Source organism: Tyto alba, unplaced genomic scaffold (genome assembly GCF_018691265.1).
Source record: "Tyto alba isolate M040663 unplaced genomic scaffold, T.alba_DEE_v4.0 Super-Scaffold_12, whole genome shotgun sequence".
NCBI classification, from domain to species: domain Eukaryota; kingdom Metazoa; phylum Chordata; class Aves; order Strigiformes; family Tytonidae; genus Tyto; species Tyto alba.
In genome coordinates this window covers 2,937,926-2,962,100 of record NW_024881274.1, presented here as the reverse complement: position 1 = coordinate 2,962,100, position 24,175 = coordinate 2,937,926, and the positions used below count along the sequence as shown (strand labels likewise).

The following is a 24,175-nucleotide window of genomic DNA, read 5'->3' as shown; positions in this document are numbered from 1 at the left end:
ACCCTCTGCCTCCATTACCCACTGCTTTAAAAAAACAGCAGGAGGAGAATAACCCTGAGATAGACGTGATCCCTCCAGGCTGGAGAGCAATGGCCACAGGGGGGGATATGGCAAAACGCAGGGGCTGGGTTGTGCCCTCCCTCGTGCCCCTGGCAGCAGCGGCTCAGGTCACTCACCGCAGGCGCATGAAGAGCACGAAGGCCACGAGGAGGGCCCCCAGCGAGACACAGTGCCCCAAGTAGTTGATGATGACGGCGATGTGGTAGTGCAGCTTGCTCTTCTTCTGGCGGGGGGAGATGGAGAGGGGGGTCAGCAGCAGCCCCACGTACCACCACAAACCCACCTCCTCCACCACATCACCTCTGAGAGCGACACTGCAAAATTTGGGTCCTTTTTCAGAAAGCAACTGGAGCCCTTCTGGTGCAGGGCAGTGGAAATGGGGCTGGAAGGGGATGCGGCTGGTTGGATGGGGATAATGTGAACAGGAGAGGCACCAATCTGGCCCTGCAAAGAGCTCAGGCATTTCATATCCTACTCATACCAGGGCAGCTTCATGGTTGCTACCCCTACATCACCTCTGCTCAGCACTGGGACACCCCCAACCTCTCATCTGGGGAAATCCTGTAATTCAGCCGAGCTCACTGGCAACATGACATTTGATGTCTCAGTTCATTCCCCACTGCCCTGGGGGAAGCTGAGAGGCTGGGATGAATTTGGGCAGAGGGAACGAGGGATCTTGGGGAAGGTGTGAGTGATAATTAAATTAATTGATTGCTCCTGCTGTTAGGCACTCATCCAACCTGTGAATTAGCAATTAAGCGAGTGAGAAAACCATTCCTGGCAAGAGATATCAGCATCTTAAATACCAGAGGTGGTTATCAACTGCAAATGAACAGCTTGCATCTCTTCTCTTCTCTTCTCTGCTCTGAGGGGTGCCTTGACCTACTCTGGGGCTTGTAATTCTTGGTCCCCATGTTTTTATTCCTTTCAGCTTCCTAAGCATCTCCTTTATTTCATTGCCAGTGGGGAGGGATGGGGTTTGCACTGAGTGTTTGTGTCAGGAGGGAGCTGGAGGAGGGTGATGGGACTGGAGGACATGCTGATCTGCACCAGTGGCCCTGGGGCCAGGAGACCTCACACTGCCAATCCTCTTGGATTTTTAACAGGCAATGAAACAGGCATGGCTTTATTTTTGGCAGGGAATTAAACTGCAAATCAAAAAGGGGTTCATATATGCTGCATGCAAACTTATATCTGGGATGCTGCTGCACACCCAGCCCACAGCTCCCTCGGGCCATTCTTGGTTTGGATGCTGTTGCCCTTCAAAACCCCATTGTCTGTCTCTCACCTTCCTGCCAAGAGCCCGGCTGAGGGGCTACCAAGGTCCTACCTCTTCGCTGAGGATCTCCTGGCACTGGGAATAGTTGACCCGTGCTGCCCAGCTCCCGTTAGCGAGGCACTCCCTGTAGCCATTATCTGGAAGAGAGGGTGTCCGTCGAAGGGTTAACAGGGCATGCAGATGTGCATAAAGATGGATCTGATGATCCTCACTGCTGCAGTGGTCATTGGCATCAAACCAGTGGCATCTTTTGCTTTGAAGCCAGCTCAGATGCTGCCTTGGTTGCAATTACAGGACCAAAATCCGCAGAACATTTCAGACCCACTCAAGGGCTTTGGGTCTGCACCAGCTCTGCCCCTCGGCGCAGGGGGGGACCCTGACGCCTCCCACCACTGAGATGCAGTGGGAGCAGCACGAGGTCACTCTCCTTTTCCACTCCTCTGCGCCCTTTGCTCGAGCGATTACATCCTAGCCTGCTGCAGGGGCAGCATGAAATTTTCACTTCTCTCCCTGTGTTAGGAGCTTTCTTTGCCTCCCAGCAAGGACGGCAAGCGGCAGGGCTAATTGGGAAGGAACGGCCACGAGAGCCCCAGAGCAGTCTCCGATTAGCGTCAACACCGGGGTGATGCTGGGCTTCTGCTGTTAACAGGAGAGACTGTGAGCCTCATCAGGGCGATGGGATGGGACAGGGATGGGGATGGCTCTTGGGCAGGCACAAGTATGGATTAATGCAAAGAGACTCCTGCAAAGGCATGAGAGGCACCACAAAGCAGGAGCCGTATGCGTGCGATCTTCCACTGCTGCAAAAAGGTGTGGGATGGAAAAATTGATGTTTTCTGTGGGATAGAAGATGTTTCTTTCATCAAAAGCACTGCTTGGGTGGTCAGAAGCTCAACCGTGTGCTAGGAATGGCTTTGGGCACTTTTCAAGTGCCTTCACTTTGTCCCCAGCTCCCAGCAAGTCATCAGCAGTGACAGCTCAGTCACCCGTGGTGAGAGGGGATGAGCCACAAGGTCCCCCAGTTCTTGCTCACTTGGGGGTTGCAGATCTCCCTGCAACAGCAGGACAGGCTCACTTCTATTCCCCTGTCCTCAAGAGGGGGACATCAGCCCTCTCCCCCTTCACAAGGGCATGTCCAGGAGGACCTGACTATAAAACTGCTTCTGTGAAACCACCCTCCCTAAAATTTGGGATATGAGGGCTTTTTTCTTTTTTGGTTGATGGATCCCACAGAGCCCCCCAGTGAGCTCTGTACCCAGAGATGTATTGTCACTTGTGTCTCCGCAGCCCCTGATGCACGTGGCTCTCTGAACTCCCCCATCCCTCATCTACCATGTCCCCAGCTGCGTGGGTCATCTTACTCGTGGTGTTGTACCGCACGCCATAGAAATATTCGGGGCAGGGGCGAGCTACCAGCTGTCCCACAGCACTCCGGGGCCAACACGTGCCGATCAGGTCTACTGAGGCGTTGCACTGGGGACCTGTGGGGAAAAAGGGTAGAGGGTTAGCGGAGGTCTGTGGGCCACCTCCAGGCTGTTGAAGGGTCAAGGTTTGTCTGGAGAGCTGGGGCTGCAGACCTGGTGGGTTGCTGCAAGCTCAACCCCCAGAAAAACCACACAGCAGATACTAAGCAGGGTCTGTGTCAAGACTCCCCAAGGGCTGGTTGATCCATCCTGGCCATGACTTGCCCAGGTCCTGTCTGAACACCTGGGTTAAGCCCAGTTCTGACACAAGCCTGGTTTTCCAACCTTGCTTCTCAAGTCAGCTTGGGGCTGTCTGGCTCTGGGCTTCCAGCCTTGCTCCTTTCTTCAACCTTGACTTTGGCATCCAGCCCCGCAAGAGCCAGCAATAAGCCAGATTTTCTCTTTCCCAGTGGTGACTCCAGCTTCCAACCCTCTCACACCTGGCTGCAAGATCTCCTTCCTAGCTGTTCCTGTTGGTCTCTTCCAGCCTTTCCTGGGAATAAAACTCCAAGACTGCTGCTGCTATTTCAAATTTCAAGCAGGACTTGTGTGCTTTTCCCAGCTACACAAGTGTGCTAACATAGGCATTAGGTAGGCCAGATTGCAGGATTTTTTATGTATAATTTGTGTATATTTAGAACAACGTGTACTGTAGCTAAACATGTCCTAGCTACATCTCAAATTGAGGTAGGAAGAACAATGGCTGTAATATCCATATAATACAATCTTTGACAGGCAGCAGATGGATGGGCAGCAGACCCTGAAAGGGGCAGAGTTCAGTGCAAACCACCCCTGAGTACCAGAGATGTTTGTGCTGCTGGTGCAGAGATAAACCACCCCAATTCACAGCTCTCTGGGGATGAGAACACAACGTTTTGTCTCCACCTGGACTTGATGGTTGTTATTTGAATGCTTTTCCTGAAACTTCCTACGGATAGGGCTGGCTAAAGAGTGACCAAACAAAACCAGCAAAATACGGTGTTATTAATATGACGAAGGTTTTCATGGGGGAATATTTGTTTTCATTGATTATCTGAAAAATTGGCTTCTTGGTTTCTTGGGATGTTCTCAGAGCAAATTTTCAGTGCGAAGAAAAGGAGGGCTTTCTTCAAACATCCTTGCAAGGGAAAACAACTTCCTTCCAAGCATGTGAGCTGGGGAAGCATCAGAGCATGGTGAGCATTAATTTCTTCCTTCCATAGCTTGTAGTGAGAAATTAATTTTAATGATGACCTTTGCATTTAGCTTTGCTAATGCGTATGGTTGCTGCAGCAACCTTCACTTTAAGTTAACTGTTTTGAGCTTGTATTTCTTAGGTGCATTTAATCATGTGTAGTGTGCGTGTCTGCGCTTACCTGCATTCATTAGCATTTGTTGAGCTCCTTAGTTGTTTTGACCCAAATTTGACAGAGAAATAGAGGGTCATAGAAAATGAAGTTCCTGTTTAAAATTTTATGATAATATTAATCCAGGTAGAGAAAAGACAACCAATAATTGCTTCAACTAAGGACAAAGTTAAATTACAAGTGCTCTCCCTGTGAATCACCTGGGAATTGCTGCAGGTGAGAAGCTGCTTGAATATCTGGAATAGGAAAAGCTTCACTTGGAATAACCAGGTACAGAAAAATGGGGCTTGCACAGTGCTAATGCCCAGAGCAGCTCATGCAGTTGTTGAAAACCCTCCCTGTGACCAGTGGGGCTGACCACAAACTCCATTGCCTCCTCATCCCCTCATGCCTCAGTTTCCCTCCTGCATCCCAGGGGCTGAGCTGGAGCACAGATACCAACTGCTCAGGGAGGAGAAGCAGGAAGGCTCTAATTAAAAGCTAGCAGAGCCAGAGAGTAGTAGCAACAGTACCCTCAACCAGTAAAACAAAACCACAGCAATAACCAAAACCAAGATAGATTAATGCAAATGATGTGGTCAGACAAAGGTGGCATTGTTCTGCTATATGTCTGCTCAAGTCTGGATTTAATATCTCCGCATTTCTCCAACGCTCCTGATGTAATGCTGCCTGGCACACCCATTAAATCTCTATGGACACCCGCCAGATCACAAACCGAGTGGATGGGTTTTGCAGTCCCACCATGGCAGGGACACGGGGTGAAGGTGGAGCAGCATCAGCAGGAGCTCCGACCCTTCCTCGTCCCATGGGTCAGGGTTGTGGGGTGACATTCGGGCTTGGGGGCTGCAGTTGGGTGAGCAGAGGTCAGGCTTAGCCACGCTGGAAGAGACTCCTGGACTTCACCCTGTGCACAGCAGGCTTCACCCCAGCACCTCTGTAGGTGGCATTTTGAGGTTTGTCCCACCAGTTTTTCATCTAGTGGGTGGCTGTAATATTTTTCTGGGGCTCATGCTGAGAAATGCTTGATGAAGAAAAGCTGCAGAAAGCCGATGTTGCTCTTTCTGCTCTCTCCAGCATATAGGGAAGAAAAAATTTTTGCTGGAGAAGGGTTAAGTAGAACAGCGAAGAAGAGGAGTGCCGTGAGGGCTGCAACATCCCATTTGCCCAGCACAACCAGTCTGCTCCAGCTGCTCCCCAGTGGCACACGGCTCCCAGCATTTAGAGCACTGTTTAGCATGGAAATTATATGTATCAGTGCTAAATGCTTTCATATCTGCTTTGCGACCCATCCATATTTGCAGGGGGATTATTCTCCCAGGTTCTGCAGATGTCTGCTCCAGCTTTCTCAGCACTGTTGGCTGCACGGACAGTTTTGTTCTTTGCAGCTTTACAGAAAGAAAGGTCAATGAATTTTCTACCTGCACCCAATCCCCCTGATTTGGCTCCCTCACACACAGAAACACAGCATCTGGGGTAGGAAGGAGCTAGTCCTGCTTTGAGACGGGGAAAGTAGCATGGGAGAAGTCACTCAAATCCCTTCTCACTCCATTTCCTTTGGGTTGTGATGCTTTGAAGCAATATAAACCATTTCCTTTCTTCTGAAGAAAAAATGTGCCTGTCCAGGGACTTACACTGAGACAACTGTATCACAATAACTGTCTCAGGATAACTATAGCAATATCCCTCCTGTTTACATAAAACATCCCTCGCCAGCATGCTTCGACCACTCACAGAGGCCCCTGAGATGGCTCAAAGCTAAAGCCACACAGCCATGTGAAGCATGGCAGCGTAAAGCTCTCCACTCCCAGCTAATCTGCCAAAAGATTTTGAGCAAATTTAAAGAGGATGGAGCATGTTTATCCTGGTCCAGCACCACCAGACATGCAGCCACGGTGCTCTTCAGCTGATGCCAGAAGGTCTGAAGTGTTATTGTACCAACAAACTATTGCCAGGATGGTATGAAGAGGAGTAAAGCAAAGGTTGTGTTGATATAACTGTGCCAATAAACGTGTTTTCATCTCACACCAGGCAAAGCTTTGCACCAGTGAAGCATCCCAGCTTGCTGCTGTCCCCCCAGCAACACTATGGCTGCTTGAAGGGCAAAGCCTTTCTCCCCTTATGCAGTGCAAAGGGACCAGGAAAAACGATTGAAATTTGAACCACATGCTCATTCCTGAGGTTGGGAGTGATGGGGTTATTTATCTAAGGTGTCTCAGGAGGCTGAAAGATGTTAGCTCGTATCTCTACCTGTCCTGAGCTCTTACTCAACCACAATTATCTGTCATCCCTGATGTCCTCAGTGACTGCGCTGCTGCTGCTGCCTCTTGAGCAGGATGAAGCCTCTGGCTCCTTGAGGGAGTTCCTGCTGCAGCATTTGCATTTGATAATCAGGGCTTCATCTCCACATCTAATCAAAATATACTTGCTGCAGTCAGTGTGCAAAAGGTTGGTTGTCCCTCCCAGGCATCTCCATCACACTGGTGGAGCAGAAGGAGCCATTTCACACTTTATTGCCCCAAATCGAGGGCCTTTGAGGGGATGCTCTTATTTCAGGCACTGATGTGCCAAGGAGGGGTGGCTTGATTCCAGCTGCAGAGCCACTCAGCTCCTTGAGGCATTGAGGGAAATGGTACTGGGAGACAACTTATGCTAAGATGGGGTTGAAATTGGGGTGGTGGAGCTGCTTGTCTTCCCTCTGAGTCGGGGCTGGGTACTCAGTATGGCTGGGAGCAACTGTGGCAGTCTCAAAATACTTAGATCCTTGCTTGCACACTACCTCCACCACTGCTTTTGGTGGTCTTGGGTGTTTCTATTTATCTTTGTAAGAGTCCAGTCCTTAAAAAAATCCCCAGCAATCCTCTCAAGCATTCAAGTTCCACGATCCTCAATGAAAAATAATTACACAGGTTAATTAAGGGTTATGATAGCAAAGTGTCTTTGTAATGAATTTTCAGCTTGTTTCTGTTCACCATCATTGGCTGTCCCCTTGGGTCTTTGCTGCTATTCTGGAGAAGAATAAATAGGAGGCATCAAACCTAGATTCTGCCATTGGTATTTGATGCATCTGCTCAATGTCGTCACTTCAGACTGATCCATGTAAGGCTTCTGTGGAGCAGATATATTTATTGAATATATAATGTAGTGGGTTGGGTTTGGGGCATATCCTGTTCTCCTGATATGACCAGTAGTGTCATTGGAATTGTGTTATTACCAAGGGTAGCAGCAAATGTTTTATTCCCTGGTATTGGCTGGGCTTTGCTGGTGGGTGAGCAGAGAAGCATAATCCCTTGCTGGCAGAGTTTTCCTAGCAAAGACTTCTAGTTTGGCTACAACTGAACACAGTAGCTGGCAACAATTTTACTGCAACCAGTCCAAAGTACAGTTTAACTGCCGTAGCTGCCACTCACGCTGAGATATGCCAGTACACTGTTTCCTACCAGAAAACCTCATCATCTTCCCTCCTCTACTACAATCAAAATCTATGAATATAAGCCAGTTTCTATTGACATCCCTGTTTCCTAGATGATGGAGCAGAATGGCTTTATCGATACTAGTATACACTTAAAACACTATGATTTTCCATATAGATGAGTTCACATTTTTTGGTTCCCAAACCCACTCCAGTATCACGGCTCTCCCACGGTGCTAAGTCCCTGCCAGGACTCATTGCTGCCTCTTTAGCCCCTGCTCAGCTCCTTTATTGGTATTTCTGCCTTGGTGGGAAAGATGCCAATGAGGCTGAAGGGAAAAGAAGCACTGATGTTGTTAATTTGACCTTTATGAATTTAAATTCCAGTCTCTCCCAAGGGGAGTCAGTGAGTGAATGAAAGAGCAGCGGCACGAGAAGGGGCTGCTGGAGCAGCGTCAGCAGTTTGGGGAGCTGAGATGGAGCGGGTGGAAAGTCTCTTGGCCAAACTGTCACCTGCTGTGAAATATGTTTCCAAACCTGTCTGATAAAGTACCTGTGAAGAAAATGCTCTCATCACTCGCTGCTCTCCTGTGCTTTTCAGGCACAGGCTTTTGCTATATCTGGACCAACTGGATTTGCTTTATTTAAATGTAAAGCTGTGCTCCCTTCCCCTCCTTGAAAAAACATTATGGTTTTTGTTTGTTTGTTTGTTTGTTGTTTGTTGTTTTGTGTTTGTTTGGGTTTTTTTGTTTGTTTTTTAAAGACATTTCTATTCTGTTCTGCCTACCTTTGGTGTCATTTTCCTTTGTTTTAGGTGAACTTGCAGTGGCAGGAAACATTTCCTGAGAAGGAATCAGCTGTGCTCCCTTCCCTCTCCTGTGCACGCACACAGGATCCAGGATAACAATTTATTGTGATAACAGTTTAACAGCTTAACGAAGTGAAACGTGCAGCCAGGACCAGCCAGGGCTATTAGCATTTGGGTGCCAACTCCTTGGGCTGATCCAAGCTTGATTGCTACGAACAGCAAAACAACCCCGTGAGCGCTCTGAGCTCGCTCCACTCCAGTGCTTTTCGCTGGGCTGCTTTGGAAAAGCCTCATCTATTAATTAGGAAGAGGCTTTCCCATCTGCTCAGATTCCCTCTTCCTTCCCCAGGGAAGTGCCCTGATGGGAAGTGGTCCTGCAGCTGCTGGGGGATGCTCTGCCCCGCTGGCTGAAATGCCCTTGTCCCTCCCGGAGGGGCTTTGTGGCAGGGCAAGGCGAGGTGAGAAGCAGCTGTGCACAGACCCTGGGGAGATGAAATCATCAGAAAGACAAATTTGTGGTCTGAGGCAATCTGCGAGCTGGGAGCCCTTGGGACAGGCACCTATCCACTCTGGACAAGGGATGCTGATCTCCGCTGCGTTCCTTTTTAAGCTTAATCGGGGAATTTCTTGGCTTCCAGATGTTTGGGGGTGCAGCTGAGCTAACTTTCCTAATGCACCACGTTTACCTCAAGTCCAGCCTGGTATGATTTCTGCCTGCAGAAGAAAATATTCACGGCTACTGAGGAAAGCAGCATTTCTGATGGAGTGGCAAACTGTGCGTGGGTGCCCATGTGTCCCAGCACTGGCCAGAATCAGGGGCTCACCGAGAAGTATTTTTGATGCATATCTAAAATACCAGGTTGAACCATCACACTTGTGTGGGGAGCCTGAATGCCAAGGGACATCACACTGCGCTGGGGACAGTGTGCTGAGAGGAAGACTGGTAAATTAATGCTGGTAAGAGGGCAGGACAAGGGAGCTCTGTGGGGCTCGGCTGCTCTGCTTCCTGGGGTGAGGGCTTGCTTGCAATGCCAGCACCCCATGAGCCTGGTGAGCATCACTCTGGGTCTGTCACCACCACAGTGCTGTGAGCAGAGACCTTTCCAGCTCAGTGCACGCGCCTGGCAGACTGCTGGCACCCTGGTCATATCACTGTCCAGCCATGCCTCCTCATTAAAAAGTGTGAGATTAAATAATGAAGGGACTGGTGACCTGAGAGAGGAGGAGAGCCCATGCTGGGCTGTTTTTGGGAGGAGGGATGCTGCATGCGGGCACGAGGCAGGGCCCCTCCGTGCATCCAATGGATGCCCTGCCGAGCCGCGCGCTGCAGGACCGCTGGGCTCGTGTTATCAGCATGTGCCATTTCCCAAGGGTTATGCAGACATTAACAAATTAAGTCTCATGGCCTCGCTGCAATTCTCATTAGCGTCATCCTAACAACTCTCCATGTTAAATAGCCTCGAAACAAAGTTTTCAGTTTTGTAAATATCCCTCCCTAGGAATCGCTGCCTGAATCAGACAGGGCTTAAATGGACTCCAAGGATGAGGGTTGGCGCTGAGCTCCACTTGCCAAGCAGCAGACAAAAAACAATTAGTTTCATCTCTACCTCTTGTCCTAAGCCCCCTCCTTGAGCTGGAAGCGGCTCTCAAGTGCTCCAGCTCCATCCCAAATTAGTGAGTTACTCGAGCCTGACAGTTTGGATGTGTGGAGATTTTGCAAATCTGAAGCCTGACATGTGTTCCCCTGTGCCAGGGTGATGGGTACTGAGGTACACTAAATCCTGCTGGGATTTGCACTGATAAATCCCTACTGAGCAAAGCCCAATCCTTGCAGAAAGCAGCGCCCATTGCTTGAGGGTGGCGGCGGTTGCAGGGCATATGCATCAGCAAAGCCACGGCAGAAATTCTCCCTCCTCTCTGCTGTCTCCCCTGGCTTCAGGAGGTTCCAGCAGTGGGCTGTGAGCTGGGCACGAGGAGGCTCTGGGACCCGTGTGCTGCCCAGGGATGTGCCACCAGTGGGTCCATGCATCGCAAGAGGGTCCTGTGGTGCTTGGCCAGTGCTTCTGTGGGTCAGAGCCCACAGTGCTGGACACGTGTTGCACCAGAGGAGGTGAGTAAGAAGAAAACAAACACCATTTATCCCAGCCTAACATGGCCAAGGACAACTACCTTGCCAAGCAGAGTGATGAAACCTTCAGGGAGCAAAGCATCTGAGTGATGACCAGGTCTGCATCATGCCCAGGCCAAAGGCACACAGGCATTTTCATTCCTACTCCCACTGGCAGCTCTGCTCTCCCTCAGCCTTCTGCCTCCATTTCTTGGGCTGGGGATGCTCTAGGGACACTCCTTGCAGGGCTGTGGTGGCCTGGGCTCAGCCAGGCACTGAATCAGCTGGTGCCAAGCTGTAATTTTTTAAAAAGGAGTTTTTAATGCTGCTGTTAATGGGAGCTGGGTGGCAGGCAGCCATCCATCAGCGCTGGGCCTCCACAGCCATCCATCACCCTGATGGAGAGAGCTGCTCTGAGCAGCAGGGACCGGGGCAAGGGGGGCAATTGCTTTGTGCCTGCTCTGCTATTCATTCATTCACTGGAAAATGAACTCTGCAGCATCCCTGAGCTGGGGAGGGATTTTCTCCTTGTCCCTGCGAGTTCCTCGCCTCTCCCTCAGCCACCTTTCCTCCCCTAAAACCTGTCACTGAACCAGACCTGCCACTGCTGAGGTGACATCCAAGTCACATCTTGAATATAGGCTAAAAGCCAATTTTGGCACAAACACAACTTGGGCCTGACCTGGGTGGATGCAAAGCCATAGATGGGTGTTGAGTAGAGGTGAGCTGCCCATGATCCTACTGCCCATCATCCTGCTGATGCTCAGCTCGTCTGAGCCAGCCCTGGCTGTGGCCGTGTCCCCAGAAGCTCCTCGTGGCTGGCGGCCTCCCAAAATGCTCAGTGGCACAGATCTAGGAGCACGGGGGGGACGGATGGTGGCCGAGCCCTGAGCACATAGTGGCCACACTGCACTGGTGACGTGGTCTCTGACAAAAGACACAATCTCCAGTTGTCAGCCCTGGGCAGGGGGATGGCAGAGGGGTATGGACATAGGGGACAAAAGTCCTGGTGTCCCTAAGCATGGCAGAGAATGGGCAGTGCAGGATCAGGGGCCGAGCAGATGTCTCTTTGCTCACATTCCCCTCAAGCCCATCCCAACAGACATTTATTTTCTCTATTTTTAGCTTTCCTGAGCTCTGCATCTTCTACCTGCCTCAACTGTCACCCTGCAAAGAGGCTGCTGCAGCAGCCAGCACCAGGCTGCAATGCAGCCTCAGCACATGCCACCTCCCCCTGAAAAGGAGCCAGGCAGCTGCAGATCAGCCCAGAGACCCACCCCTGCACCCTCATCCAGACATCCTTGCCATTGGGGTCCCCTGGGGATGGCAGGGGGGTGTGCTGGGGATCCAGGACACTCACCTGTGTGGTTGGTGATGGGCGGCAGGCTCTCGCAGTACTGCTCTTGGATGGAGGCTGCAACAGGGCTATCCCAGAGGAGAAATGCCTGCACGGGGAGAGAGCAGACCACAGGCAGGGTTATATGTGCAATATGCCGCTTCCCCAGCCCCCAACCCTTCCTTGGACATGGCAGCAGGGGGGTCACATCTGAGCTTGCCCACATCTTGCTGGATGCCAGACCCCAAAGCTGCACGATGGACACATACCCATTTGCAGGATGGGTTTCCCAGCCCAGAGGAGCTGGGCTTATCCAGCCTGGGGCTGTGGGACTGATGCTCTCTGCTCTGTTTCCCACCCACCGATCCTTTCCTGCCACAAATATCCCCCTCAGCAAACCATACTGCAGCCCCGCACAGTCCCTGCCAGGTCACGGAGCTTCTGCTATTTAGCAATTAAATCAACAGTTTTAGTTTTAGCATCTTTGCATCCTGAGAGCAGACAGGGGAAACATGATGAGCCTGACACCACACTCAGATTTTCAATACTTTGTTAAAATCACAGCCTTGTAAGCTGTCAGTGAAAAGATGTTAATACACATCCTTAAGGAGATCTGATCCACAGCCAACTGGGTCTGGCTAAAGCCTTTTTTTAGGAGAAAGGCTTGTCTGCAAACACTGACATTCCCATGGCATTGGGAAGCACTGACCAGGATCTATCCCATCCCTTCTCCAGAGCAGCTCCGAGTGGCTCTGCAGCTCTGCTGCAAGTGAAAACCAGCATCATGGGGAGCTATTCTGGAAAAGCTACTTCTGAATTATTCTGCCTTTGCAGGAGTTTGAGGAAACTAAAGCTAAGGAAGGCAGTTGCAAGTGGAAGACAGCAGAGGGACAGTTAGACCCAAGGCTCACCAGGGAGGCAGATGGGGGAAGGAGGGGACCTGCTGCTTTGCCAAACACATAGATTTCTGCCAGAACAGCTGCCCACTTTCTCCTGTGGCTCAGAGACTGGTGACACAGTGACACAGGCTGATCCCCTCTGCCTTGGGGACGAATGCCTGTGGTGGATGAGGCTGAACTCCTCTCATCCCAAACCTGCCCTGCAAGGACTAACCAAATTCTTTGGAGGAAAGCTGACTGCTGACTGAGCAGCACCATGCCCCAAAATACAAGCACATACAGATCCCTTGGGAAACTCAATCCTAAGCCTGGAGGCAGGAAAGGCTGCAGCCTCCTCTACGTGCAAGCAAGCTCCCAGCTCCCCAGGGCTGTGGGTTCTGACGCCGTCCTGTGCTGAGCCAATACAATGCACAACAACCTCCACCTTTCCCACCAGCCAGACTGGTCCCTAGTGCCTGATCTCCCTTCCTCAGTGCCATTTACCTTCAAAACTGTGCTGGGTAGGGAGAAGACAGTCGTCCTCTTGCCCTTTAGCTGTATAAACACTAGCTGCTCTTGCTGGCACACCCAAAAACACCCTGCACCGTACCAAAGCATCAGCAGAGTTTATTCAGACACGGAGACAAGCTCAGCACCCACTTGCTCTTTTCCAAACAACTATTTACTGCCTTGGGAAACTGGTTTTGACAGCAAGAGAGATGTCAGGCAGACATATAAATGGAGCTGAGAATAGCTTCCTTGTTATGACTGCTCCAGATGGCACAGGGGATCCGGCAGCAAAACCCTGCCCTGAGCATGGGTGCTGCATGAAGCTCCTGTGGGGCTGGTCCTGCAGGAGCCAGGAACCTCCTGGGTCTCTTCCCTGAAAGCTGAGATCACTCAAACTCCAGACATGGGGTAAGTGAGGTGTAGCGGGGTTGGCTCCCCTCTGTGTTGATGCCCGCAGCTGGCGCCCACCGGACCCGGTGGCTCTTTGCACGGGTAGCTGGAACAAAAGATTCCTCCCAAAAGGGGCTGGGGTGGTTTGCCTACCTGAACAGGCTCTCAAGTGTTAATTGGATGTGTTTCTCCTAATTGCAGCCTGCTCCAGCCTGGCAGTGCCCATTCTCCTTCCAGACACAGAGAGAGGTCTTGGCACGGAGCAGCAACATGGACCAAGCTACAGCTAGAGGGGGGTATGGATGGAGCGCAGTCTCTGGCTCTTTGCAGGCTTTTTAAATGAGCTGAAACCACTACAGAAGGAAGGAAGGAAGAAAGAAAGGAAAAAAACGGTTCCCTGAAACACAACAAACCCTACCAGCTTTTTTACCAGGCTCTGAGTGCTGTCTCACTGCAGTTTGGCCAATGCTCTTGACAGAGCAGAGGTTTTTTCCACCTCCTGCCAGCCCCAGCTCATGGGGGATAAGCTGGGGAAGGTGGCAGCTGCAGGTGGATTTGCACAAGCCAAAAGCATCCCAGTGTGGTACCCTGACAATCTGGTTTGCCCTTTGCAGGTTACTTAAACCCCTCCCCAGGATTTGCAGAGAGAATAGGTCAAAGCTCTGTCCATGAAGAGCTTTGCCTGCCAGAGCATCACTGCCGTAAGATGCCACATGGTGCCCAGCAGGTCCCAGCCTGGCCGGGCTGGAGCCAAGCACACCTCAACAGCCCCGAAACGGTGGTGGGTCGTGCTCGGGCCAGAGAGGGGCCGTGTCCCTCTGCCCTCCTGGTCCTGCTTTGACAGAGGCTACGGCAAATCATGCTCTGCAGTGAAGAACATCTCCACGACCCCTCTCAGACTGCCAGAATCCTGGAGAGTTTCCACTGAGCATTCAGGTGCATGGGAAAGAAAAGGAATCTGCTTTTCTAGAAGCAGTCGCTTTGCACAGGGGTCCCAGTCAGCCCAGGGAGTTGCTCCCATGGGGATGATGGTTCTGCTGGGAGCTGCACGGGCCCCGTGAGGCCCCACACTGGCAGCAGCTTCTCCTCTATCAGAAGCCACCAATGGCTCCGCTGTCGTTGCTTCGGCATCTGCCCAGCTCCCTTCTAGGCTCTGCTGATATCTCCGTTTTACACATGGGGAGGCATCGCAGCAGACGCCGATGGTGCTGGGTTAACCTTGGACCTCACGGAGCAGCCAGCTCCTTCCTTTCACCCCCACATTTCCTGGAGTGGGATCAGCCAGCCCCCACCAAGCCTCGCTGCACGGCTCAGACACCAAAACCTGACGCTGCTCAGTGTTTACTGCATCCCACACACGGCAAACACCGGCTGCAGTCAGTGTCCCACCACCCACCAAGCCATGGCTGGCCCAGAAGGGAAACTGAGGCACTGAATAGCACTTGCCTAAGGCAGTGCTACACTGCATGGGGCAGGTTGCTCCTACGTGGACCCACTAGCCGTGTCCTGATGCAATGCCACTGGGATTTTTGGAGCAAATCCCTGTGTCCATGAGAGGCACAGGGTGGCAGGTCCCCTGGGCCAGGAGATGCAGCACAGCGGGCTGAGACAGTGTCAGCTATTCAGCACGAGGGGGCTGGGGGTCTCGCTGCAAAGTCACACACACACACAGCCTCAGTCTCTGTGACCTGCCACTGACCTAGCAGCAAACTTCAATTAATATCAATTAGGAATTAATGTCCCCCCGCAGTGCTTTCCCTCTCCAAAGCAATTCATGGATATTAATTAATATATTCACATCCGAGTCAAACATCAATCCCCTGCACCGTACTACCCAGAGACAGGCTTGTCCCCCCTTGATAACTTCTTGCCTCAAACAAGATCGGATCTGTGTGGCAGGAAGGGCTGACAGCTCCGAGCAGAGAGATAGATGGCTCATAGTCTAATCAGCAATCTGAGATGGGGCTTGGGTTTTCCACTGCTGACAGGGCTGTAATTGGAGAGCAGCAGGATGAGCAGGATGAAGCAGTGTGAGCCAGTGGCTTTGCAAAGCTGGAGAGGTCAGCGGGACTGCTGGGTGGTGATGGCCACTGAGACCTTCCTGGGAGGGGGGTTGACCAGCCCCCCTGGAGTCACCCGTGCTGTGGGGACTTTGCTCACCCATCAGTGCTGCTCCCCGGCTTGGCCGAGCTTGCTGCCCCCTGCAACACTTGGTGTGGAAGATGAAAGACCTCCTGGGACACACAGGCAGGGGAAGGGCTGAGCGTGGTCTCTGCCCTGGCCCTTCGCTGAGGTTCCCCGTGGTGTTAGGCTGGGATCAAGCCTGCTCTTGGCCTTGAGTCTGCAGAAAAAGGTGCCAGACTTTGGGAGTTAAATACAGTGAATGTTAAAAGAGCTGGATGCCAACCTTGGCTGGCAGAGCAACATCAGCGGTGTGCAAAGGGAGGGCACGGAGCAGCACGTCTTGCCAACCCCAGAGCCATAGGCTGGAGGTGGCTTTGGAAAGCCTGACCAAGAGAGCTGCCCCCTCAGATGTGTTTGGAGGTGGCCAGGGTGCCTCCAGCCCCTGCTGCCCAGCCCTCCCAATCCCCTGCCTTCACTCCACCGGGGGGGATCCCTTTGCCCTTGTCTCCTCTGACCCCCAGGCACTGTCTCCTGCAGCTGGTGAGCTTCTTACCACCTCCACCTCGAGGGCTTTTGCTCGGGTAAGTCTCATCCCCAGTCCAAGCCACGAATGAAACCTTCCGAGGGTATCTGGCCTCTACAACCCCCCTCTGCTGACAGTGTCCTGCTTTGCCCCTCCCTGAGCTCAAGATTTCTCTGAGACCCCCCGCTGTACTAACAAGTGCCCCGCTGCTCCTTCACTTGCTTTCGTGCAAAGCCACATCAGAAGCCCTGCTAGTGTCACGGCATCGAGGCAAAGCGCAGGCAGCAGAACGAAGCTCAAAGTGAGAACCGCGGGGGGATTTTCTGTGGCTGATGTTACTCAAGGGGAAAGAGCAGGCAGTGAGAACGCTTCCATCTGGCATTAAAATCTGTGAATTTATGAATTTAGCTGTATTAGAGGGCCAGTCCCTGTTGTGTGTAGACAGGGGCTTTGGTGAGAGTATTTATTCTGTTTGGAGTCTCTCTGAGCATACTGGATGCAGATCCTAACAAAAGAATATCAATCAGGGCTAAATGAAAGCCCTGTAAAACCTGACTTATAAGCAATTAAAGGTTTTTCTGGATTAAGCTCTGGTCTCTCTCGCTTGCCATAAATAATTCTGGCTTCATTTATCTGTCAAAAGGGGCACGGACTTTTGGGGACAGGTAAAAAAAGAATAATGGCATTCGAATATTGGAAGCTAAAGGCACAAACAAGCTTGGGAAGGGGACACTGTGAATCAAAGCGTCTCCTATGGCATCCGGATTTGCCAGAGCAAAGGCTTCTAAAGAAAAGTTGGAGCAGTGGACACAAGCACAGGGGAGGGCTGTTTTTCTAAGGTGGTTGTATTAAGCTCTCCTGCAGATTGTACGTGGGACCTGTGTGCATTCACAAATATTTTAATGTTGGTATTGGAGATTTGTTTTCCACAGCTGTCTCCCAAGACCCACATCTCAGCTGCCCCAAGCCCCCTCCTTCACCCATCACCTTTTTAGGGTCATAACCCTGGCCTGAACATCCACCATTTAATTCACCTATAAATTCCCTCCAGTTTATCTGCATTCACAGCTAGGGAAAGCTTGGCCAAAGTAAAGCTGCATCTGCCATTGCCTTTCTAGGGTGAATAGTACAGGATTTCAGGGTGGAAGAGGGACAATGAACTGCAAAAGCCAACACCCTTTGCCCTCTGCCATCTGAAGGGGGGCGATCACTTCTGGGTGGGTGACTCACTGATAAAGCAGGTCACTCTGCAGAGAGGAGGGTCTCTTCTATTAGCTCAAAATACAGTTTGGGAAAAAAGGAAAAACAACAGATGGGCCTCTGGGTATGTTATACCACCTTCAGAAAGAGCTACCTGCTCATGTGGGACAGCTCTCAAGCACTGGACAAGGGCTGTTTGTTGAGGGAACCCCATGCTAATGATCTGTGCTTTCCTTTGGGGCCAAATACTGTTCTCCAAGGTAAAAACACAGATGCAGCCTCTCTAAATGCTGCAGACTCGGACCTCAGCTTGAGCTCCTCACTCACACCAAACTTCTGGGCCAGCCCTATGCAGGATTTCTGGTGAGCAGAGCTGTATTTTGGGGCAGCGTCGAGCCGGCTGTGCAGGCTATTCTCATTGTATTTCTATATACTCATCCTATGGCAATAGAGCAGCTATTCTGGGAACAGGCTGTGCCATTTCCATTCACTTCTTCACTGGAGATGCGAAACCACGGGGATGATTTCATACACACTGAATCAACTCCAGCTTTTAAGGAAAGCAGGGACTGGAAGAGATCCCCAGGGTCAGTGTGTTCTGCTACTGCAGCTCTGTGTCTTATGCAAGATTTGGAGCAGCAAAGGTGTAGGGGTCTAGTTTTTGGACCTATTGCTGGAGCTGATCAAGGGAGAAGGGAATCTACCCCACCCCCAGCATCAAACTGTTTTTTTCATACAATGCCTATGCAAACAGTTTTATCAGCCCTAGAAATGTCATCAGTTCCTGACAAAGCTGCAGGTGAACTGTTTCTTTTTAAACACTTGTTTATTTTGTTTAAATGTCTTGCAGAGTGCCAGAAAGCATTTTGCAGCAAGTTTGGCTGTCTGTCTCCTGGTCTGTCTGTCCAACCCCCTGAGGGATGTCCACCAGCAAGACAAGGTGGACAAATTGATGCTAAACTGGAGCTGCTGGCCAGATGCATGGCGAACACCTTAGGTGTGCAGCCCAGGGATTTTCAATTTGTCCAAGCAGGGGAGATTTGCTCCCGCCGAGCTCTCCGTTGGAGCCGGACTGCTGCAGGTCTCTGCTCTCACAGGCTGGATGCTGCTGTGAGTACGCCTGGCTGCAGGAACACACTCGCTTAAGGCTGGACTTTCAAGGTCCTTTAGCTCATGCTGTCCCCCGGAGAGGGCTGGAATTCTGCTGGAAAATGGTCTGAATTTTGAACGCATACATTTATAAGGAAAAATAGTTTGACTGGAAAGGGGTGTTTTGTAGATTGGGTGGGGTTTTTTTGGAGCTAGCTGGGAGACACTTGTCTGCTTGGGCTGGTTTTTGTGACCCCCTCCTAGTCCCAGCCACAGTGCAAGGGTGGTTTTGCTCCAAAACTCTGGAAGCTTTTTGAGAATTTGTCCCCCTGTCTTCACAAGGAGACAATCCCTGGGGAACACCTAGGGATGGCTCGGGAAATCCCTGAGCCTGAGGAGGTTTAGCAGAGGATGGGACCTGAGTCTCAGCTCTTACAGGCTTTTTTTTCTGACCACTTTTTGCTCACGCAGTAGCTGTCGGGAGCTGTCATGTTCACTTGGCTGTCCCTATCTCAGACCCTGCTCCTATTGCACTGGGTCTGTGGCTTTGCCAATGGTGTCCCCACATACTGGCCAAGGAGGACGTGGGCTGGGGGGAAGAGATCCTACCCTGTCTCAACTTCACTTCTTACATCAGAACCAAACAAAACCTAAACTGAGGAATATAATCATGAAAGAGCGCTTATAAAACAGGATTAGGGGTGTGCAGTTATAAGAGAAAGCAGCTGGAAGAGGAGCTTTTAAAAGCACCACCAACTTGGCAAGGAGGTTGCCTGGTGCATATCAACTCTTCTCATCACTTAGGTGAGAACTTTCCTATCCCAAAGGTGCAGCTAAATCCTCCTCCCTGCTCCTACTGCCTGCGATGCTCAGTGAGAAACCAGCCGCGGGGTACGAACTGAGGGTGCTAACGGGGAGGGCTGACCCTCCACTTCTGCCGTTTTAACTCAGCAGTCACAACTGGGCCACTGAGGCAGCATTTTGCAGACAGCCAGGCAAATTTTTTTCTTTTAACCCTCTTTGACACAGAGGTTTAATCAAGAACCTGATAATTTTGTTTAACTGCCTGCATAGGTTTGTTCAAATAATGTTCAAGATTTCACTGGAAACCTTTTCATTTTCTCATTTCCCCAGGGTTTGGGATTTAAACATGCTCTGGGCTGGAAGCATTTCCTTTCTTGATGAGCCCTCGGGGAAGAGGAGTATTGCTTCTGACAAAGCATTTGCATTTTGTGCAGAGCTGCAAAATTAGCAGTGGCTACAGTTCCACAGCAAGCAATTTAGAGAGAAAAGTCTTGTGCTTTGGGGGTGGGGGGGAAAGGAGAGGTTTCTTTAGAAAATCAATTAAGGGGGGGTACAATTAGGCATTGCATTTGTGTTGTCCCCATCCATCACACCCCCAGAGTGGCCACCCCCTCACAGCAGCCTGAGGGAAACTGGTGGCAGCTGGTTTCACTGGGAGGTGTGAGTCAGGGAGCTTCTGGGAGAGCTGGACTGCGTTCGGGGGGACCTGGCTGCAAGTCTACCCCCCCTTTAATGATCCTTTCACTGACTCCAGCCCCCTCCCCACTAGTTTTTGGGCATTGTGAGCTCTTGCCAAGCCCCGGTGCCTCAACTGGAGGAATCCTCCCGAGGGCCCTTTGTGTAGAGGTTTCTCCTTTTACTTTTCCCTTCCTTCAAAGAAATGGAAAAGTCATTGTGGGGAAAGCGAGTGGTGCAGGGTGCAGAGGGGTGATGGGGAGGAAGGCAGAAGGGCCCTTCTGGGAGAAGAGGACTTAAAAGCATCTTACCTGCAGGAGGAGGAGGAGAGCAGGACGTAGGCTGGGCACCATCCTTAACTCCCACTGCGCCCAGCTCTCCGGGGCATGGCTGGCAGCGGTCCCCACTCCCGCTGGGCTCCTTCTGCCGTCGGGGACAAAATCCTCTGGGCTTCGTGCAAAGGAGCGTGTCCGGGTCCCGGCGGGGCTGCAGGGAGGCGGGCAGGGACCTCTCGCCCTCCCCTTTGCTCAGCGACCCGCTCCTGCCTTTTATAACCTCCCTCGGAGCCGGTCCTCCGGCTTCTCACCTTCCAGCTCCTGGAGATGGGCTACATCCCTCCTCACCAGCCTCCCACTCCCTGCTTCTCTCCCTCCTCCTCTTCCTCCTCCCCTTTTCCTTCCTCCACCTCCCTAGTGCCTTCCAATTCTATTTTTTTTTTTTTTTTTCCCCTCCCTTTCTCCTTCCCTGCCTCAGCATCTTTAGCAGCAGAAACGTCCCACCAGCCCAGGGACCCCCACCTGCCCCCCCCCCCCCCCCCGCCCCGCCTGGCACCCCCTGGACCAGGCTCTCCCCTCTCTGCCCCCCGCTTTCCCATTTTGCAGCCGCTGCTGCGGGCTCTCCTGCGGAGGCTGTGGGCTCCCGTGTGTGTCCGCAAAGGGCTCGGGGCTGCAATTTGAGGGGAGGGTTTATGTATTTGGGGATTTGACTCCAGGGCTCTGGCAGAGGGACTGGGGGAAGGGGAGGCTTCCCCTCCTGCCACCACCCTTTGCAGCCCCTTTCCAAACTGGTTGGTGAACGTGGAGGGAGGTGAGAGCCCCTTTCCCCTTCCTGTAGGGATGGGGTGGAAAGGACTTCAGATCTTCCTTGTGAGGGGGGATGCTCCTGAGAGGAGGGGACGTGGGGCAGGTTGATGTAGGTCTTTCCGTGCAGTGGGGCTGTACTGGGAGCACTTGATCATAGTGGGGGGAAACCGAGTCACGGAGGAGGTGGGGGGTGCTGCTGGGAGGGTGTTTTTTCTCGTAGGATGGGCGGTGGAAGGGGCAGAGGTGATCGGGGAGGAGCAGGGGGGCTTGGACTGACAGAGGAGAGGGGCACTGGTCTGGGGGACACGCGTCCTGGGGAGGGTGGGAAGCAGGAGTGGGTGGTGCAGTGGAGCCTGGATGATGCTTCTGGAGTCTTGGATAATGACACCCTCCACCTCTCTGTCTCACGTCCTGCTGTCCCCTGGCAGCCACCCCCAGGGCTCCTGGGAGGGGTACCCCATATCCCCTGTCTCCTGGGGATGCTCTGGCCAGACTTGAGTCCATCTCTGAGATGGGTGAGTCTACCTCTGGGTGAAACCTGCTGCTTGTTCCAAGGCAGGTTCAGGGCATCCCTTCTGCACCCACCTGGGGTTTAGGGGGGTCCTCCCAGCTGTGGCTGCTGTGCCCTCCTTGGGGAGCAATCCAGGCCCCACCTGCCCGTGGTGACCTGGCAGCAGAAAGCCAGGCAGCAAGTTATGGTTTCTTCTTTCCTTGAGGAAATAAGGAGAGTCAAGGCATGCTGCTGGGAAGGGGACGGTGGAAGACATTGCCATTGGGGTCACCATCCTGGTGGGACCAAAGATATTTCCACTACCTGATGCTGGTGCATCCACCGACAGCCTCTCATGGGGTGCTGGACCATGCTCCCCTCTTCATCCCACCCACAGCCTCTGCCTCTCGGAACGGCTGCAGACCATGGCATATTGCAGACAGATCAATAGGAGGGCAGTGTCCCTTGATGGATTCATGGCTGAAGCCTCCATCCATCTTCACTGAGCCGGTTTCTGTCTCTGAAGCATGGGAGAGGGCAGGAGGTAATGAAGGTCCTTCCTGCATCTGCTGGACCAAGGCACAAGTGGCTGCCCAGGGTTGTACCCCAGCATGTGAGTTCAACTAATGACCCATCCCACACCCCAAAGGGTAAGTGTTCCTGGCCCAGTAACTAAAGGGAATAAACAACACAGACATAAGTCTTCTGACATTAGCATGATTTAATCAACTGTGTCATTGCTTTGGTAAAGAAGTTTGAAAGTATGTAAAGCACTGGTAAATTCAGGAAATTCTTTGTTTCTTAGATCTCCTAACATCCCTACCCCTGACAAGAGACACACTCTGGAGCCACTTCTGTATCACCTTTCACTTTAATAAGCCCAATTGAAAATGCAGAATTTTCTCAAAGAGGCTTGGGAAAGCTCCTGCACCGTCAGGCAGTCTGGATTCAGCCTGTTCACTGAGTGCATCGTGGGTCTAGGACGCAGCTCCATGCTCTGGTTTTGGGGGCTCAGGGCTTTGTGCACCCCAGGGCACAGGAGGGACATTGCCGTGGGGAGCACTGGAGACCCCATTTCCATACCAAGGCCCTGGGGATTGTCCTTATCCATCTCAGCCTGCCCACAGCCACTGAGTGAACACGTGCAGTGGCCACGCTCAGGTGCCCAAAGTGTGAGGTGATGGGAGGAAAGCAAAAGTGAACATCAACTGTTTTCAGTCAAGGAACTGGTTGCCAGGGACATGAAGATAATTCCTTCCCCATATATCAGGGAAATGGCTGCAGTGCTATTTGAAAGGCCTAATTGAGGGGATTTATAGTAAAATGCAACTTGTCAGATGTGGCAAAGGAAAAATAAAACAGTCCCTGAGACAAGGAAATCAGTCCATTCGTCATGGTTAATCTCAAACTCCCCGGTGCAGTGCAGAGACAAACGTGGGAGAAGGGTATTAGGGATGGGGAGAATGAAGAGAAATATCGGATCTCCAGGAAGGAGGGAGAGGGGTGATTTAGCCTGACTTAATCTGCCTTCAGTATATTAATATTATTATTATTTTATGTAACTGCATATGGTTTGACACTCCTGTTTCTGAGCAGCTCCACGGCTGCTGTGTGGGGCTGTTTGTGTGACTTACACCACTGCACTGCTCCTACATTGTCCCCTGGAGCCATCCCCTCCCTTTGTTTGGGAAAAACGTGCAACTCCAAATGTCCATCCTGAACAACGGGCATGAGACTGGAACTTGTCCCTGAACTGGGGGAACACGGTACCTGTGTCCTTACTTCCCGCATGGGGCATTGGTAGCAGTGTGGGCCACGGGGTTTTGCTTCCAATTGGAACATCTGCGGGAAAAAAAAATTAATCCTCGGTGTTATGGACATATAGATCAGGTTGATGGAAGATTGGGGCTTGTCTTCTCAGCTGAAAACACAGCTGAGATCATCAATGTGCCTCAGTTTCCCCACCAGCGTGTCGGGATTGTTTCTTTACTGCATAAATCGAGTGAAGCTGAGGATGCTGGTCAGAGCGGTTCTTGGTGGAGCAAGGATTATCAGCACGTGGAGCTGCATTAGCAACTGCAGGCTGAGAAGAAAACCCAACCCAACACATCGTGTTTCTCCCAGGGGACTTGCTTTTTGCCTTGGTTTTAAAATCTAGTTTCAGGCTTTTTATCCCATGTCTGAACCTTTTTCCTTCTCCTAGACCTGCGGTGAGGGGAAAAACGTGCTCTCAAATTCTGCTTGATGAAAGAAAGTGGTTGTTGGGATCAGGTTTCCCTCATTCCAAGTCATCACATCATATAATCATGCCCCAAATTCGCGTAGCTTTGTTGTATTTGACTGCTCTGTATAGCCTGCCTCATCCCTGTGAGCCTTATGGCTGCTCTGAAAGGAAGAGCAGGAAATCTTAAACCACAGACCCGCTGAATACGTTGCAGGGAGGGAAGTCAAAGGCTTGTTACTCAATCAACAACTTCCTTTAACGGTTATTACCTTAGCGCTGTGCTGGCAGAAAAGTTTCTTGGTCCTAAAGACCTTGCGAAAGGCTTGGGTGGCCTCTGGACGCTTCAGACCCCTGTTCATCCCATCAAACTGCTGGAGA

At 51.6% G+C, this 24,175-nt stretch overlaps 1 protein-coding gene across 2 annotated transcripts in view; it reads right to left on the bottom strand.

The window, feature by feature from the left end:
- Positions 1-20,629, bottom strand: part of CRHR1 (corticotropin releasing hormone receptor 1) — a 31,035-nt gene extending 10,406 nt beyond the window's left edge. For both annotated transcript variants that reach the window (XM_033006347.2, XM_033006346.2), the window contains exons 1-5: positions 20,313-20,629; positions 11,833-11,917; positions 2,701-2,820; positions 1,391-1,476; positions 177-283 (exon numbers count right to left, since the gene is read on the bottom strand). In XM_033006347.2, the coding sequence (XP_032862238.1) occupies positions 177-283; positions 1,391-1,476; positions 2,701-2,820; positions 11,833-11,917; positions 20,313-20,354 (440 nt within the window). In that variant the 5' untranslated portion in view covers positions 20,355-20,629. The remainder of the gene's footprint in view (positions 1-176; positions 284-1,390; positions 1,477-2,700; positions 2,821-11,832; positions 11,918-20,312) is intronic.
- Between the last annotated feature and the right edge of the window lie 3,546 nt (positions 20,630-24,175).